The 17,665-nt window shown below is 37.8% G+C and overlaps 3 protein-coding genes across 3 annotated transcripts; 1 reads left to right on the top strand and 2 right to left on the bottom strand.

Moving 5' to 3' along the window:
* Nucleotides 1–3,608: 3,608 nt before the first annotated feature.
* LOC147495923 (uncharacterized) lies at nucleotides 3,609–5,273 on the bottom strand. Its single transcript, XM_086568498.1, has 3 exons — nucleotides 4,707–5,273; nucleotides 4,314–4,365; nucleotides 3,609–4,207 (listed from the first exon to the last, which is right to left on the bottom strand). The coding sequence occupies exons 1-3, from the start codon at nucleotides 5,271–5,273 to the stop codon at nucleotides 3,609–3,611; spliced, it is 1,218 nt and encodes a 405-aa protein (XP_086424624.1).
* Nucleotides 5,274–8,427: 3,154 nt separating this feature from the next.
* Nucleotides 8,428–10,794, bottom strand: LOC147495922 (putative cinnamyl alcohol dehydrogenase 1). Its single transcript, XM_086564706.1, has 4 exons — nucleotides 10,573–10,794; nucleotides 9,300–9,585; nucleotides 9,028–9,115; nucleotides 8,428–8,900 (listed from the first exon to the last, which is right to left on the bottom strand). Exons 1-4 carry the CDS (start codon nucleotides 10,785–10,787, stop codon nucleotides 8,704–8,706), a joined length of 786 nt encoding a protein of 261 aa, XP_086420832.1. The 5' UTR covers nucleotides 10,788–10,794; the 3' UTR covers nucleotides 8,428–8,703.
* Nucleotides 10,795–12,968: 2,174 nt separating this feature from the next.
* On the top strand, nucleotides 12,969–15,457 carry LOC147495921 (histidine biosynthesis bifunctional protein hisIE, chloroplastic-like). Its single transcript, XM_086564705.1, has 5 exons — nucleotides 12,969–13,268; nucleotides 13,547–13,792; nucleotides 13,882–13,977; nucleotides 14,102–14,253; nucleotides 14,882–15,457. Exons 1-5 carry the CDS (start codon nucleotides 13,092–13,094, stop codon nucleotides 15,075–15,077), a joined length of 867 nt encoding a protein of 288 aa, XP_086420831.1. The 5' UTR covers nucleotides 12,969–13,091; the 3' UTR covers nucleotides 15,078–15,457.
* Nucleotides 15,458–17,665: the final 2,208 nt, after the last annotated feature.

Genomic DNA, 17,665 nt, shown 5'->3' with positions numbered 1-17,665 from the left:
CCTCCACCTTCATATATCCTGCTTCTACCACAATTTGAAGTCCGTATAAAAGAGCTACAAATTCCGCTTCATTGTTGGTTGCGAAAAAGATTGGAATCAATGCTCCCATTATAAAATTACCTACTGAATCCCTGAGAATACATCCTCCACTGCATATCCGGGTTCCAATAGAAGCCCCATCTCAGATTCGAGTTTAACAAGGCCGTCTTTGGGTGGGAACCATTTAATATAAACCATCATTTTTCCCTATGCATCTGACGGGACATGACTTCCTTGACCAGCTGTACGTGTTTAGAGGCTCTGTTGATGTATCGAACTGGATGAGGACGTTTCCCTTGAAACCTTGTGTCATTTCTCGCGATCCAAATAATCCACAAGACCCCAACAAAGTAGCAGCACTGCACGTCACCATTTTGCATTGTCCTTATATCTTTTAGTAAGCACGATAACTGCTCCTTAAAGCTGCCACTATTCATATTCCTCCGATTAACAAGGCCGTTCAAATTTGTTCCGCACCAAATAACTCTAGAAAAGGAACACTCAAAGAAAACATGAGTTTGTGTTTCAGGAAATCTCTCACACATGGTGCATTCTGGATGTTTCGACCCCCACCTACGTGGCAAACGTCCATTGGTAGGAGTCTCCACTTTATTCGTTTAATCGACAGGGCTAAAGCCCAATTCACAATATCATGGATCAATGTACATGCCCATTAACTCATGTGGCTAAGGCTGAACCTTAGCCACATGGCTTGCCACTAATGTACGTTGATTTATGTCCAGATTCGTTTCTTATCAAAGAGATAATTATCAGTTGAAAGTTATAGTATATCACAATTACTCAAGCTACAAGATTACTTGAGCTACAAGGACTCTCTACTCTACCTATATAAATACCAAACTATTTTTCATTGAACCACGTTCTTGAGACTTGATCCCATCGATAATTTGGGTGCGAGGGCAACCGCGAGGTCTGATCTCATAATTCCCTCGATCACCATCATTTTTCTAATTACTTTTCTCGTTCTTCGTCTTTTTCATCAACACTTGGTGTTTTGATCATATTTGGTCGAAACATAATTGGTAGCCGTCTGCGGTTCTTATACTACACCCTCGATCACGCTTAGCGAAAAGTTATGACGCATATTCAAGAGCTCAAGGTCCCGATGTGATTCGGCGATCATCACGAACATGATGGTCAAGGACAACTTGCCGACAAAGATAATACCTTCTAATATCGTTTCCACCAATGCGCCAAATTATTCGGGCCATGGAGGTTATTGCCTCGGCGATTCTCCAAGAGATCGATCGCGGATAATGTAAGTCATATGTCTCGAGAAGCACTTCTTCAAAAGTTAAAGACTATCCGCAAAACATAATAATTACTACAGCGTAATCTTAAACGCGCTCCACTCGCAGATGATGTTGTATCTGTCACACCATAACGCCACACACGCCAACGACATAATAGTGTGTGAGATCGTTTAAGTGGTGAGGATGAGATTCGCGATATTCGCAATGACTATCAACGAAGTTAAGAGTAATGGGCTTAATTTAATTTCCGACCTCGCCAGAAATCTCCACCCACTTGGTCACGCGTTCTCGGTAGGCAAGGTAATCGCTAATAATCGTCGAATGCACCCCGATCCTACAAATTATCGGCAAGTCAGGAATTCAAATGGCTAACGAATAATGATCGCGACTCATGATCGGAACCATCAAGATGGTGAAACACTTCAGCAACACGGTTCTTATCATTCTGAACATTATCGTAATGAAAGCCCAACGTACCATCCACAATCATCTCGACACAGAAATGATGAATCTTCATTGTTTTCTTCTCGTTCTGTTCGCTCCCATAGGCGTCATCGTGACTATGATCACGATCCAACAGATCTGGATCGATGACTCCTCAACGTGTCAGAGAAATGATTAAAAAGCTCTTTCCGACGGCGATCCTTTTGAATAGACACTCACTAGAAAATCTGGCGGTTGAAGATGGTATTTTGGACAAATTTTCTCTCGCCGTCCAAAGGGCTACTCATAACAAAGACTTCAAACAACCAGAGTTTGATCAATATGATGATGTCGAGGGTTGCCCTATGCTTCATGTGATTGTGTTTCGACCCCCACCTACGTGGCAAACGTCCATTGGTAGGAGTCTCCACTTTATTCGTTTAATCGACAGGGCTAAAACCCAATTCGCAATATCATGGATCAATGTACAGGCCCATTAACTCATGTGGCTAAGGCTTTAGCCACATGGTTTGCCACTAATGTACGTTGATTTATGTCCAGATTCGTTTCTTATCAAAGAGATAATTATCAGTTGAAAGTTATAGTATATCACAATTACTCAAGCTACAAGATTACTTGAGCTACAAGGACTCTCTACTCTACCTATATAAATACCAAACTATTTTTCATTAAGAACTACGTTCTTAAGACTTGATCCCATCGATAATTTGGGTACGTAGGCAACCACAAGGTACAGTCTCATCATTCCCCCGATCACCATCATTTTTCTAATTACTTTTCTACGTTCTTCGTCTTTTTCATCAACACTTGGTGTTTTGATCATATTTGCTCGAAACATAATTGGCGCCGTCTGCGGTTCTTATACTACACCCTCGATCACGTTTTGCGAAAGTTATGACACATACTCGAAGAGCTCAAGCTACGCAATTGTTATGGTTTAATATTACTTTCGATGCCGATTTGATGATGGAATTTATGGTTAATTCATCGATTAGGCAGCAATTGTCAATGTCTACGCAAATTATGTTGCTCGGAAGCATGAATGTGTACTCAATAAACTTTGACAAGTTAATTAGCAAGTAATATATCGTTTTCTTTGGTCAAACTTTGCTCGGACTTCTAGTGCAATTCAAGACTTGAGCTAGACTCTGGGTTTTAGAAAGAAAAAAAACTTCGATAGAAAGCGGCTTTCATTCGTACTTAAACTTTAAAGAGAGGTGTTACAGAATCATGCGACCAACAAGGTTGGGGACTAATCCCCTGCATACTTGTTGGTCCATTTAGCTAATTGATTTGTTTCTCGTATTACAATTTACGGTTAGCCGTAAGAATTTAAAATCTAAGGAAGGGTTAGTCTCATGGAACTCTTTCGTAACATCCCGAAACCTCTGCTGTAGCTATCTTCTCGAAGTCTCTTGTTATAGTGTTTTCTTCTCGCTGCAAAATTCTTCATAAGACTTTGATTGTCTCCTAATATCACTACTGCGGGACTGGAGTTTCTTTGTCATTATAATTGCAAGTTCAACACCTTTGCATTATGCTTCCATGACATTTTGGCTTTTTGAACTTTCGTAAACTGCTCCTACAATCCTTCCATCTTGCCCCTTACGAGAAAGTCGTTGCAGTTCCTCTTCCTATGGTCTTCTCATATGCACCATCACAATATATCTTATACCAGTTCTTATACTGCACTTGTTCAGCTAAAGTGAATGTGATCATAACATTTGTCCTATGAGAGGCATTGTTGGACTTGAAAGCTTCCATGATTTGCTCTGTATGAGTATATACATGATTGTAGAGGTCTTGTGGTTTAGCTTCCTTTTTTTCAAATTTTACCCTGTTTCTATAATTCTAGATTTCCGACAATAGACAAATAGCATAGGTCTTTGCATATCTGCCTTTAGAGTCATTCTTCTGCAAACCCCATCCTAGCAAAGTGTTCAGTACAGTTCTGACATCTTTATCTTCATTATGCATTGTTCTCTGGCCAAGAATAGATCCCATCCATAATCGTTTGGACCACTCACAACCTAAGAAGCAATGATAATATGTTTCTATCTCTTTCATGCAGAAAGCACAACTCACATCTCTTAGGAATTTTCTTCTTAACAACATATCTCCAGTAGCTAAACCACCCATATAAAGCTTCCATAAAAATAGTTGAGTACTAGCATCTATTTCGAGATTCCAGATTCTTTGTATACTTCTGCTATTACTTTTCGAGCATTCTCCTTTCTCTGTTTCTCTTGAAAGCATCTTATAAGCTGATTTTACTGTAAGCATCCCTTTGTCTTCTCTGCACCAAATAATCTTGTCTTGATTGCTTGGCCTTACTGATTTGAGGCTGATGCACTCCATGATTGGTTTGGGAAACAGCTCTCCCAACCTTTTTTGATTCCATTCAGTAGTGTCATTTACTACTAAATCCTTCACATATCCACTCCTTTCCACTGCTGGGAAAGAAAAATCGTTAGTGACATAGTCTGACAGATGAATTGGTTTGTCATTGAGTAACAAGCAAGGTTCAATGAATGCTTTTTATGCTAACGCCATTACCAAGTGACCACATAAAGCCCTCTTTCGCATCCAAACTCTTCTTGACACCTTTCTAGAAATATGACTTAGATTCATTCTTATATCTTTGTTTCTTGAGTAAAAGCAATCCCATTTGCATAAGTTCTTGAAAGTTCTTGCCCATATAAATTCAAGATCTTGTATCATTCTCCGGTATGCTTTGCAAGCATTGCCGTGTTCATGTCCCTTTGCTCTTACGGAAGCCTACACCTCCATTAATCTTTGCTCTACACGGTTTTTTCCCAACTAAGAGTATGCCATGCATTTGATTTATCCACGCCATTCCACCAAAAGTCCCGGCCTGTTTATTTGGTCCAACTTCTCACAAGTACTTACTGATAGAGGATAGACTCCCATGGCATATATTGGTACTACCTGACCCACAACTTTGACAAGAGTGGTTATGCTTGCTTGTGAGAGAATCTTGGCCTTCCAACTTGTAACTTTCTTTTGCAGAATGTCCACAAGATATTCAAAATCCTCCCATTTCTTCTTACTGAGTAATATTGGCACCCCCAAGTATTTTTCCTTCTCTGTGAACTTTCTGACTCTCCATTTCTTGATCAATATTTTCTGGTGCCTATGGTGTATATTTTGACTGAAATAAGCATTGGATTTGTGCCAGTTAACTTCCTGGCCTGTGGCATTGCAATACTTCTCTAGCAACTCCTTCATGTTGCTAGTTTCTTCAAAACTAGCTTTACTAAATACAATCAAATCATCTGCATATAGTGAGTGACTGATTGAAGGTGATCTTTTCCTTATCTTGATGCCACTCAGCTTCTTTTCCTCTTTTGCCTTACCCAAGAGTCTTGACAAAGCTTCTGTGACAAGTATGAATAAGTATGGTGACAAGGGGTCTCCTTCCCTAAGACCCCTTTGTGGAAAAATATGACTCAAGGGAGAGCCATTTAGAAGCACTCTATAGGATACCATCTCCATGCATTTGTTGATCATTGATATCTATTTGTTGCTGAAACCAAGTTTTTCTAGTACTTGGTATAAAAAATTTCACTCCACCCTATCGAAAGCCTTTTTCATATCCAATTTGAGGGCTAGCCATCCTTGTCTCTTCTTTTTCATCATTCTTATGTGATGGAAGATCTCACTTGCCAATCCTATATTGTCACCAATGAATCTTCCCTTGACAAATGCTCCTTGAAATGGGGATATTATTTTATGCAATGGGGGTTTTTAGTCTATTTGCAAGAAGTTTTGAGATGATTTTGTAGGTGAAGTTGCATAGGCTTATGGGTTGGAATTTTGAGATATGGTCTGGGCAAGGAATTTTGGGAATTAAGGTGATAAAAGTTTCATTTAAATCAGGAGGTAACATATTATAAGTGAAGAAATCATTAACTGTCTTGGTGATAAGAGGTAGGGGTGGGAATTTAGCCCTAACGACCCTAACTCGGCACTGACTGACCCGACCCTAAGCCCTATAAAGCCCTCACAGAGTTTAGGGCAGGGCCGACCCGACCCTAAGGCCTTCTAGGGCAGGGCTAGGGCTAAGGTTCTGAAACATAGGCTCGACCCTAATTCAGCCCTAACCAAGCCCTAGTTATAATTTTACATTTTCACTATAAATACATGTACCATAATTGTCGAACTCTTTGTTAAATATTGTAAATTAAAATAACATTGTCCTTTGTAATTTATCACTTGCACCCAAGGGTACTTCCAATAACTTGTCTTATATAACAAAAACTTGTCAACCTATCTAGTAGTCATGAAGAACAATGAGCACTAGCCTAATAAAAAAAAAATAAGACTTTATTCCTTTGATTATCAAATCCAAGTCTAGAACTTATTATTCTCAATTTATTTTCCCACTTACTTCTTATAAATTATATTTTTATTCACATCCAAGCCAAGTCTAGAACTAAAAGTTTCCGTCCACACCATTAAAGCGAAATACAGAGCAGACATTTGTAACACATAAACAAAAAAAAACAATCTTTGTATGAAAAATGACATTTGTAAAACGAAGAAAATATATAGGCCCAGCCCTAAAACTCAACCCTAAAACCCGGCCCTAAAGCCTTTAAAGAGGGCTTAGGGTAGGGTCAGGGCTTGAGATTTAGACTTGTGACCCGGCCCGACCCGACCCTATGCTGACTTTAGGGCCGGGCCGATCCGGCCTTAATATCTAAAGGGCATTTAAATGTTTAGGGCCAGGTTAGCCCGACCCGGCCCATTGCCCACCCCTAATAAGAGGTCCTACAACTTCCTAACAACTTTGATAGAACACTCCTTGGAAACCATCTGGACCTGGTGCTTTAAGAGGGTGTAGTTTTTTGACAACATTCCATATCTCTATATATCGGTAGGTACTTCTCCTAGGATATCATTCTCCCTTTTTGTTATAACTGGCTCGAAAAGTTCCAAAATTGTGTTATATGTTTCTGGACTATCAGTGCTGAATAAGTCTTTGAAAAAAGTATTAACCATTTCACTCACTTCTTCTCTACCTTTTTTTCCATATGCCGTCTTCATTCTTGAGTTTCTCTATCTTGTTTATTTTTCTTCTCCTATACATGGTAGAGATATGAAAGTACCTCGTATTCCTTGTGTAGTCCTTCACCCAGTTTTGCCCTGAACGTCTGCCTCCACATGCTTGCTTCTCTTTCAAGTAACTAAACTAACTTTGTTTTTAAGCTTTGAATCATCTGATACTTCCTTTGATTCATGTCACAAAAAAAAAAAAAAAACAAACAAACAAATTACATTTTGGATTGGACTGGACTTTAGGTTACGGAGCTACAGATGCTGACCGCTCTACAACTGCCGAGACGGGTAATATCCTAAATAATAAGGCACGAAAAGTACCAATTCTTTTCAATCCAGCCAAAACACTCAATTTGGACCAATTCAACGAAAATTTGACTCTTTTACCCTTGCCCATATCAAAACAAAACATTCTCTCTCCAACAGAAAAAAAAAATTTCTCTCTCCTCTCTCTTTGTCCCCCTTCATGTGACCTTGTCTCTTGTTCATTACCACTTTATGTGACCTTTGTCTCTTGTTCATAAACCTCTTCTATTGGAGGTTTAGCCTTATGTTATAGGAACCATAATATTAAAGCAATAAAGAATAGACATTTAAGAATAAAAACTAAGCTTATATTGAGAAATAATGGAGAACTTTCTAAAACTATATCTCTACTAATAGTATCTCCTATAACTAACCTAGTTCATCCGGGTATTTTCGTGTTGGTAACAATTACTATAACAAGAACAAACTGTGAATATAAAGAAGGATGACTGAGGCACGGATCAAACGCTTTCTTTAAAGTTATTTCGCGTCTGTTCCTCTTTATGCATACAAAACACGTCAACCTCCAGAATACAACAACCAGTTATACTCTCCTTTGTTTACTGCAGATCAACCAAAAAAGAAAAGAAAGAACCACGATACTGATCTTATGATTGCCCAAAACATAGTATAGAAAATAGTTTTTTCGCTTATATTCTAGGTTGCTGATATAGGAGTATTTATAGAGGAAAAACGTGGAGCACTTAGGTAGATCCGGATTGTAGGGAACTTCTTCAGTTTCCTGATAAGGATTGGATTATACAAGTCTATCACGTTTCTGTTTCCCAAACCATATCCAATTATGTTTCCAACCCTATCAGGAAACAGGTTTTACCAAAAAGAAGATAAGGGATCAAAGAGCCCAAGCCCAAGTTCACCTCTTGTTTTATTCAAAATAACACAACAATCTCCCACTTATTTTTGATAAAAACAAAATATAAAATATATTTAAGGGCAATCAATATCAGTATCAACATGTTATACATAGATGAAAGTGTCCAAGACTTAAACCTTTACGTAGTGAAAATTACTCAAAGTATAAGAGTCATAAGTGACCAAGTCTTAAACTTAGGTCTTGAGTATACAATAAGTTATAATCACGCACAACATATCTAGTGTTCTCCTTTCATGTTCTGCACATTAAAAGCCATGTGCTCTCTTCCTGGATTCGTGAATGATCTAGAGAATTAGCCCTCATTCTCATAGATCGAAAGCGGCCTCTACTTTCACATTCACTAGGTGAGTCTATCAAGAGTGCTCCTGTAACTATGCACTCCACTCATAAAGATCATAGAACTTCATTAAGAGTTTTCCCAAAAAACTCAACCTATGTATTCGCTTCAGGATATCATGCATTTTATTAATCAAGCATGGAATGATTAATAAACAACAATGCATAACTCATCACCAGCATTCTATGACTTGTTCTTCCCTTTGAACCTAGTTCTTGGGATCTCCTTAACCCCTCTATAAAATTATTACAATGTACTACTGATTTATGTTCTAGCTTGCATACAATGCAATACCTAATGGAACTCTTTTCTTATTGTGAAAACATTCATTTTAAAGAGTTCTTAATATCTATCACAAAACGATACTTGACATCTTTCTTAACCATCCTCTCAAGTGCTTCATTTATATAGTCGATTGGAATAACTTCAATCTCCGGGTATATCTTGTTGGCAGCACAAAATTCTAACATCTCCTGTGTATCCTTCGTACCACCCGCTATACTCCCGGAAAGAGTTTTGGAACCTACCAAGAAGAAAGGAAATTATTTTAGTATTGACACGAGCACTAAAAGCCTATTACTATGTGTTATAACATCTCCATCAATTAAAAACCAGTTTCAGAAAGACTAATTCAACAAACAAATAATTACCATGCTTTGGAGAATTGGAAGGTAAACAGATAACTAACTGATCACCAGATGCAGTATCAACTATGAAGTCAAGAGACTTCCCCACAGCCTACACGTTATAGAAAACTCGGTCACCATTCAAAAGCTTCTCATTTCTTTCATATGACATATCACTGTCTGGAGATAAACTATTAGAGGTATGCAAACTCAAGAGGTAGATTAATGTGAATCTAAATACCAATGGGTATTATCAATATTTTTTTTAAAAAAAAGGCCATTATATTATAACTTACTTCCATTTGTTGTTTGTCAGTTGTGAGTACAAATCTGTCAGCTTTAAGGAGATTCAGGGCTTCATCTTTCTTAGATGTACTTGTGCTGAGAACTGTTACATGTAATCCAAAAGCCTTTCCAAACTTCACTGCCATATGACCAAGGCCACCAAGCCCAATCACACCAAGAGATTTACCCGGTTGGTTCATCTTATGGCGCATCATGGGAGCATAAACTGTTATTCCAGCACATAACAAAGGTGCTGCTGAAGCTAATGGGTAGTTGTCAGGAATTCTGTAGCAATACCTGTGTAATCAGGAAGAACAAAATACCAAATTTATTCCTGACAAGTTACAACACATTCTCTTTTTTTACAAAAGAAAAGACGTTAAAAAATGTCAAGTTGGCAGAGGAACTTTTAAATGAAAACGGTACAGCCGGACCACAGGATATCGAGCTTGCAAAAGTCTTTCCGTAATTTTGAAGCTTGGAATATATAGGAATAGATAGGGGGTATTGAATATTGAAGCTTGGGAGTTGTTCAAGCTTTCTGAAATCAAGGACAAATAGATAATGGACACAATAACTCTCAACTGTAGAATGTGAAACCCACAAGCGCAACGACGTAAGGTTCTAAATACAGCACACGACTTGCATTTTTACAAAAGAAATACTAGGAATGAGGAATAAGAGAAAAGGGGGTTATTGTTGTTAGGCGGATAGTTCAGTTTTCATTTTCTTTTGAAGTTATACCAAAGAAACAATGATGTACCACTCACAGACAGACGAGCTATAAAAAGAAGAAACATAACTTTGGATTGTGGTAAATCGCCACATGAATTCTTTACGTGCACCTTACAGTATGGATCGCTATTTGGAATTGTTATTTTTTTGGGTGAACTAGTATTACCCCCCACTAGATGAGCCAATTAGGATTTCCCCCCACTAGATGGAAAATTAGGGTCTCCCCCCTAAATTCACACAAAAAAAAAGGTCTCTTTCCTAAATACACACAAAAAAAAAGTCAAAATGGGTTGACCAAATTTTTTTTGTGTGTATTTAGGGGGAAGATCTAATTTCCCATCTAGTGGGAGAAAATCCTAATTGGCTCATCTAGTGGGGGCTAATACTAGTTAACCTTTTTTTTCTTTTGTTTTTGATCGGTTATTTGGGAACTACTGCAATATTAATTACTTAAGTACTCTACACGGTAAAATAGTATACATGGATAATACGCAGCGTAAGGCAAGCATGATTCGGATATTTAATAATTTATAAGTTGAAGAGAATTACCTTTCATGGACTAAGATGAAACTGGAGTATCCTCCTTTTGTGACTGTACCATCCACATCAATTCGATTAAAGGTGGAGACTCGACCCTTTTCACAATGAACTTCTAGGCCATCTTTACAGTAGGAACATTCTCTACAGGAGTTTACATATGTTCCAACTCCAACATGGTCACCAGTTTTGAAGCGGTGAACATTGGAGCCAACTTCTTTGACCATGCCTACAATCTCATGCCTGGTAATGGAAAAAACAACATAGTAGAAGTTAAATGGCCTTCCATTCCACCAAACCTCAATACAAAAATATTAAAAACAACACCGGCTTACCAGGGACCAAAGGATATATTGAGTCTCCACAAACTTTTTTTTTGTGAGGGAGGTCCTCACATATAGAGAGATCCAAGACAAAACACCATAAATAACATAAGGAAGAGTGGAAGAATAAAAAAATGTCCTACACCTATAACACCGTAGCAGATCATGGCCAAACAACAAGGTCACAAACTCGAAATTTCAATAGATTTATTTAATAAAAAATTACACGAGAGAGAGAGAGTTGTAAACAAAATTAAACAATATAGAAAAACCAAATAAGGCAAAAGAATGATAGAGATAAGATTGAAGTGTTGGCTTTAATGCCTCACATTTGATAAATTGTCATAAGGTGATGAAGAAATTTAATTAGTTATGGAGGCGTGCCTGTTTATTTATTTTTATTTTTTTATAAAGTGTCTGTTTATTTGTTGGAGAAGGTAAAAACACGAGGAAAACGAAAAGGCTTAATGCAATTTTCTAATTTCCAATTTTCCAATGTAAAACCATTTATTTGTTGGAGAAGGTGAAAACGCGAGGGAAATGAAAGGGTTTAATGTGATTTTTTAATTTCCAATTTTCCAATATAAAACTGCTTATCTAACAAATTAAAATAAATGAAAAACAAATAGTGAGTTTTTTTTTTCACAATAAAACAATAATGAATTTAAAACTGTAGGTGGGCTAGGATATATTGGGCCCTTGGACTGGGGCTATAGGGTAGAACCGGCCCTAGTCCCTACTGATTGGGCAACAAGTAGGGCTGGAAATGGTGCGGGTTTTGACCCGATCCAAACCCATTTCAACGGGTTTGGACCTTAATAATGAGTCCGAATAAGAAAATGGGTCGGATATGGATTATCCATTTTTAATTCGGATTCAAATATGGTTTTACTCTAAACGGTTCGGATCCTCCTAGATCCGAATCCAAAATATAAAATTTTGTTAATATATCTTCCAAATAATAATAGGTCTCTCTTGTTTGTAGACACGTGGGTGATTGAGAGCTTGTGGTTCGCAATTTGGGTTGGGTCGGGTCGGGTCCGATTATCCCATTTATAGAAATGGTTCAGATATGGTATGCCATTTTGGATCCATTCGGGTCATGGATCTGGATCTGGTTTTGTATTGAAAAAATAGATCTGGGCATGGGTATAGTCTGATCCGACCCGAACCCGCTCCATTTCCAGCCCTAGCAACAAGTACATACAGAGCTACCGCTATATGTTTCTCTAACTACTAAATGTCCCTTTGTAGGGGCCATTTGTTTTTGCCTCTTATAAGACCTTGAGGTCTTATAACTTCTTATAAGATGTGGCCTAGTGATTTAGGATATTTTTTTGGTTTGTTTTTTGCCTCTTATAATGATTCTACTATAAATGTCTTATAAGAGGCTCCAATTTATAAATCACTCAAAATTGGATCTACTTCAATTTTGTAAGTCTTATAACTTGAAAAATAGCTTAAACACCCCTGTCTATATTCCCCTAGCCTCATTTATCTCTTTTTCCCTTTTCATTATCTTTTTCTCCAAATAACTCCATTGCCCTAGCCACCACCACTACCACCACCATCATCACCACCACAACTACCACCACTATCGCTTTCTCACCTACCGTCTTATTAAAACTATCACCACCACCATCGCATTCTATTAAGACTATCACCACCACCACCGCTTTATTAAAACATCCACCACTTCCACTACCACCACCACCACCACCATGCTTATTATTAAGACCAATATCATCACCTCCACTACCACCACTACCTTTATTAAGACCACTACCACCAAAGACCGCAGCCCAATTAAGGTAATTTTCTAAAATCGATATTCTAATTATCAAAATTGATTTGAAACCGAAAATCAAACTATACGTTTGTTTCAAATTAATCTATTCAAATTAAATATGATGTAAAGTAGGGTTATATTTGTCAAATAACCATATATAGAATGTCGTGTATTTGTTTTTTCTATTTTTACAAGTGCTTATAAGAAGAACTTAAAATGAAAAACAAACCACTTTATAACATGGTCTTATAATACCCTCTTATAACACATAACACAACCCTCTTATAACTTAACCCAAAAAAAAACAAATAGCCCCCTTACTCCCTTAGATACTTTGTTATATTGGTTTCCTCATTATTTTATTTTTGCATTATCATCATTCCTTGTTTAATTTAATTTGGGTTACTCACCAGGAAATAATGTCAATTTCACTTTTCATTGGTTCATCATCAATTGGTACCAGTAATTCGTTAAAGTTTCTCTCTCCAGCTTCCAAGACTGGTTCATTTCCACCTTCTTCTAATAGTATTACCTTTCACCGAAAAAAGGTGTCTCAAGGAAGCCTCGTTATCAAAGCTTCAGGTTCCGATAAAAAGGTACCCCCAGTATATATTTGTATTAAATCAGTTATGTGAATGTATGTAACTGTAAGTATCCCTTTCAATTGTGTCAATTGTTACCATTAGCCTTTATATCATGATTTGGCGAGTTACATGCAGTTTCCATATCTATATGTTTTCTTATTTTATTGGAGTAGATCCCCTTGTATAGTTTAGAGTTGTGGACTCATTGACATTTCTTTTTATCCTTTTCCTTTCAGTTTGGATATTTGTATATGAGATGGTCTATTGTTTCTTGTCGGGGATAATTTTAGGTGGAATTATTGTTGGATAGCATCAAATGGGACAACAAAGGTTTGGCAGTGGCGATTGCTCAAAATGTGGACACTGGAGCCATCTTAATGCAAGGGTTTGCAAACAGAGAGGCACTTGCTGCCACCATTTCAACTCATAAAGCAACATTTTATAGCCGTTCGCGATCATCATTGTGGACAAAGGGGGAGACATCAAAAAACTTTATTAATGTCATTGACATCTTTCTTGACTGTGACCGCGATTCTGTAAGCTTCTTTGGACTTGATCATTGTGATTTGTGCTTACCTGAGACTGTCAGATTTACCATCTGTTAATATGATAATAATGTTTTCAGATAATATATCTTGGCAAGCCTGATGGTCCTACTTGCCACACTGGATCGGAGACTTGCTACTATGTTTCGGTCAATGATTATCTTAAAGGCTCCGAGGTTGAGAAATTTTGATACCTTATTTTCTTATTTTATATACCTTTCTTTTAGCCAATTTGAGGTGTAATAACCCAAATCTCTTGAGGAGAGTTTAATTCATGTGGTTTATGATTAATAAATGCAGGTAAAAGAAAATACGTTGGCATTAACAACTTTATACTCGTTAGAGTCCACAATCTCTCAGCGGCAAGCAGAATTAGGAGCCATAGAAAATGGGAAACCATCATGGACAAAGCGGTTATTGCTAGACCAGAAGTTGTTGTGCTCCAAAATTCGGTATCTCAAATGTTTTATATACACATATGTTTAGTTTTGCATTATTCTCAGGGGCAACTGTTTTCTAGCTTCATTTTACACTCTGCAGCTCATACTGGACTGTAATATTATATTGCACACACGACTGGATGGAAAATTCCTCCTCAAGTCAAAATCTGTTCTTTTCACGTGCTAGCATATATGGCTGGTTGATGGCACTTCTGTCTTTATAATGATCTGGAATGTTTTCTTGTTCAACTTTCATCTGATTTGCTTTGCTAAAACCCTTGTATCTGATGTTTTCTGTAGTTTCTCTGGTGCTTTAATTAGATATTCAATCTTATTTTACTTGGAGAGAGAATAATTTAAAAACCCTAATATGTAGTTTCATCTCTTCTTTTTTGGAGTTGAGATGTGAAGTATTAATTACTAAAGCAGGGAAGATGCTGTTCCATCTAAACCTACTCCAATGGTGCTTGTAGGTGGTTCATATTGTACTTGGCACCAAAAGAACTGTTCTGTTTCCAGATTATAAAACCCTAGCAGCAAGCTTAAACTTGGATTTATATTGAGATGTTATTTATTTCCTATTGGCACAAACATAAGATTCTTATGGTTGTATATTCTATTTTGAAACCCACTTGTGTAGAGAAGAAGCAGACGAGTTATGTCGGACATTGGAGGAGAACGAGAATAAATCCCATGCTGCTGCAGAGGCCGCGGATGTGTTGTTTCATAGCATGGTTTTACTGAAAAATAAAGATGTGACGCTGGAGGAGGTCCTCCAAGTCCTTAGACAGAGATTCTCCCGGTCAGGTATTGAGGAAAAGAACAGTCGCAGTTGACATGGCCAAGACCTGAGTAGCAACCCAATGGAAATCTCCAGTGGTTTATTCAATTTTGTTACTAAACAGCTGATAACAGTGGAGTCAATGCGTATTGATTTGAATAGAATGACTCTGGCCAGTCGAGCAAATCCAAGCTTTTTGGTCGAAGGGGTCGTTCTTTTTCATGTTTTCGAATCACTCTTTTCAGTGGTGGATTACTGGATTAGAAGTGTTCCCGTACTTTATGAAATCTAAGATACTATTATAGTGGCGGAATGTAGCTTCATATGATCTTAGAGTTTGTAGTTTCACTTGATCGGTGTTTTTATCATTATCTCATGTTTGTCACGAACTCTTGTTGAATTGGTAGTTAACTGGATTAGAGACTGATCAAAGTATGGACTGAAGGGGTTGCTTAGTATTGTGCAAATTTCGCAAAAGTTTGCTGGTGAGGATAGATTTATATTATGGGTTAAGGGCTAGGTGGTCCAGCCACTGCGTAGGTCTCCCAAATATGAAGCAAGTACAATCTCTATCTCATTTGATGGGGATGCAAAGTGTTTCCTGAAAATCTCTATCTCATTAGTACGGAATGGTTCCCTTCTTTGGTTTAAATCACTTGATCAATCTTTCTGACTGTCTGTGCAGACTTGAGTTTATTAAAATAAACTCTTACATGTATGCAAACTGTATAGAAATTGTAAACTATAGAACTAACATAGAAAAACAATTAATAGGAAATCAGAAATTGGATGTAGATGTATTGAACCTTAATACGTTAATGAACAATTATGGTGTATAAATATTTGGAAACTAAGGGATCAAATTAAGATATTCTATTAACTTCGTGGTTTAGAATATTAATCTGTAATTTTCAAATAACATTATCTTAAACTCGATCTAGTTGTATAATAGTTTTCTTAGATTTATAGTGATTTAGCGGCAAATTTTCGAATCAGAATATATTTTTATTGAAAATAAACCGAAATACGTTAATGAGCAGTGATTATGGTGCATAAGTACTTGGAAACTAAGAGATCAAAATGAGATAACCTCTTCACTTTGTGGTTTTGGATATTAATTTATAATTTTCAAATGAAATTATCTTAAACTCTGCATCCAGAGAAATAACTTGGGGTTAATGCTTCAATGAGAGAACCCTACACAAAAAGAGAGGATGGTCATTGCAAAAAAGATGGACACCTATCCCCTTTCCTTGACCGAGAAAGGGCAAGTCCGGCCAGGAAAGGACCGCCTCTCCCTCAATTTCATTAGGTTAGGTCGAGGTGCACTGATTGAAGAAATGAGCAGATGGAACGGGCGATCTCACGAATCTTAGCTAAATCTAAGATGGGTGCCAATACTTCCCCAATTCAAACTCTCGACAATGGATTAGAACCTTAGGGAGGACTAGCTATAACTGGGAATCAAAACATGTTATAACTAGCTCCTCCTAAGGGTACCCGTTGTCAAGTAGGACCTCATGCACAAGAAGGCAGTGATTGGGTAACTAGTCGCCTCCAGGACAAATGTCCTTAAAAACTGTTTGCTGCATGGCTTAACTTTTTCATGGGTCTAAGGAACCCTGTGATAGAACATCGTAGATTCCTTGTCTACTGGCTTGCTCGTTACATTGTTCTCTCACAGTTCGAGGATCCATTTTTATCAAAAAGAAAGTATGAACGATGGCTTTGGACTTACAAAAGGGTACCCCGATAGCATTAGCAGCCATAGTCACAGCAAACTTGTATTAGAGATGGGTGTCATCACAACGATAGCTAGGGGCGGTAAAGTGGAGTCTTTAACCGTGTACAGCCGATTCGATTTACTTCAGGCTTGGGCATGTGAACTTCTACTTCTTAGTAAACGGGCTTATTCCTAGGATTGACTGGGTCATTCGGTCACTGCCTCAAATGGGTCTCTCCCTCCGCTTTTCCAGTACTATAACTATATAGTAGGATTAAACCTATACTATGGTAGGATAAATAGTGGGTTTCCCTTTCTTTAGTGAAGGCAGGCATCTGAAAAGGTCTCTGGACTTAGGCTTAACCACTCCTGTTGTGACGGTTCGGACTGATGGACGGACGATTGCCAATAGAATTCAGAGAATCATAGACAGGCAAAGTTTGGTATGGGGCACGCAGTAACCTACAGATTTGAATGAGTTGACTACGTGCAGAATCCCCATCTCCGCTTCTGCTTCGGCTTCTCCTAGAGGTCCCCTCTTCTCTGCTTTTTCTAGGTCCTTTCCTCACTGAGGACCATGGGCCAACAACTTCAGATACAAAGCATGACGTGCGAGGCGCCCCCAGCATTCCAACGGGAAAGACTTGAACATAAAAGTAGATTTCCGTTCTTCCTGTTCCCGCAGCAGACGTATGCTCGGTTGGAGCTGGATTTAAAAAGGGACAAAGGATCAGCAGGGTGCATATATTCTATTTTAAGGTATAAATAAGTTGGGTACCTAAGACAGATGCGCCTTGATCTGAAAAATGAAATTCATTGCATACAACGAAGTAAGGGGGTGCCAACTTACACAATGATACTACGTGTTTGGCTCCCCTCACCTTTTTAAATTATAATAGTAAATCCTAAAAGTTGCGCTT

Source organism: Coptis chinensis, chromosome 6 (assembly GCF_015680905.1).
Source record: "Coptis chinensis isolate HL-2020 chromosome 6, ASM1568090v1, whole genome shotgun sequence".
NCBI classification, from domain to species: Eukaryota; Viridiplantae; Streptophyta; class Magnoliopsida; order Ranunculales; family Ranunculaceae; genus Coptis; species Coptis chinensis.
This window is presented reverse-complemented; position numbering and strand designations above follow the sequence as displayed.

Bases quoted from the DNA above. Each gene is read 5' to 3' on its own strand.
- LOC147495923 (XM_086568498.1), bottom strand. From the start codon at position 5,273: ATGGAGATGGTATCCTATAGAGTGCTTCTAAATGGCTCTCCCTTGAGT. The intron at 4,366-4,706 runs GTAGTACCAATA...TCATATTTCTAG, and splicing joins TTGTCAAAGTTGTGGGTCAG to AAAGGTGTCAAGAAGAGTTT. The intron at 4,208-4,313 runs GTAATGGCGTTA...CTTTCCCAGCAG, and splicing joins GGGCTTTATGTGGTCACTTG to TGGAAAGGAGTGGATATGTG.
- LOC147495922 (XM_086564706.1), bottom strand. From the start codon at position 10,787: ATGGTCAAAGAAGTTGGCTCCAATGTTCACCGCTTCAAAACTGGTGAC. The intron at 9,116-9,299 runs GTAAGTTATAAT...TATAACGTGTAG, and splicing joins CTGACAAACAACAAATGGAA to GCTGTGGGGAAGTCTCTTGA. The intron at 8,901-9,027 runs GTAATTATTTGT...TCTTCTTGGTAG, and splicing joins TTCCAATTCTCCAAAGCATG to GTTCCAAAACTCTTTCCGGG.
- LOC147495921 (XM_086564705.1), top strand. From the start codon at position 13,092: ATGTCAATTTCACTTTTCATTGGTTCATCATCAATTGGTACCAGTAAT. The intron at 13,269-13,546 runs GTACCCCCAGTA...GGATAATTTTAG, and splicing joins CTTCAGGTTCCGATAAAAAG to GTGGAATTATTGTTGGATAG. The intron at 14,254-14,881 runs GTATCTCAAATG...CCACTTGTGTAG, and splicing joins TTGTTGTGCTCCAAAATTCG to AGAAGAAGCAGACGAGTTAT.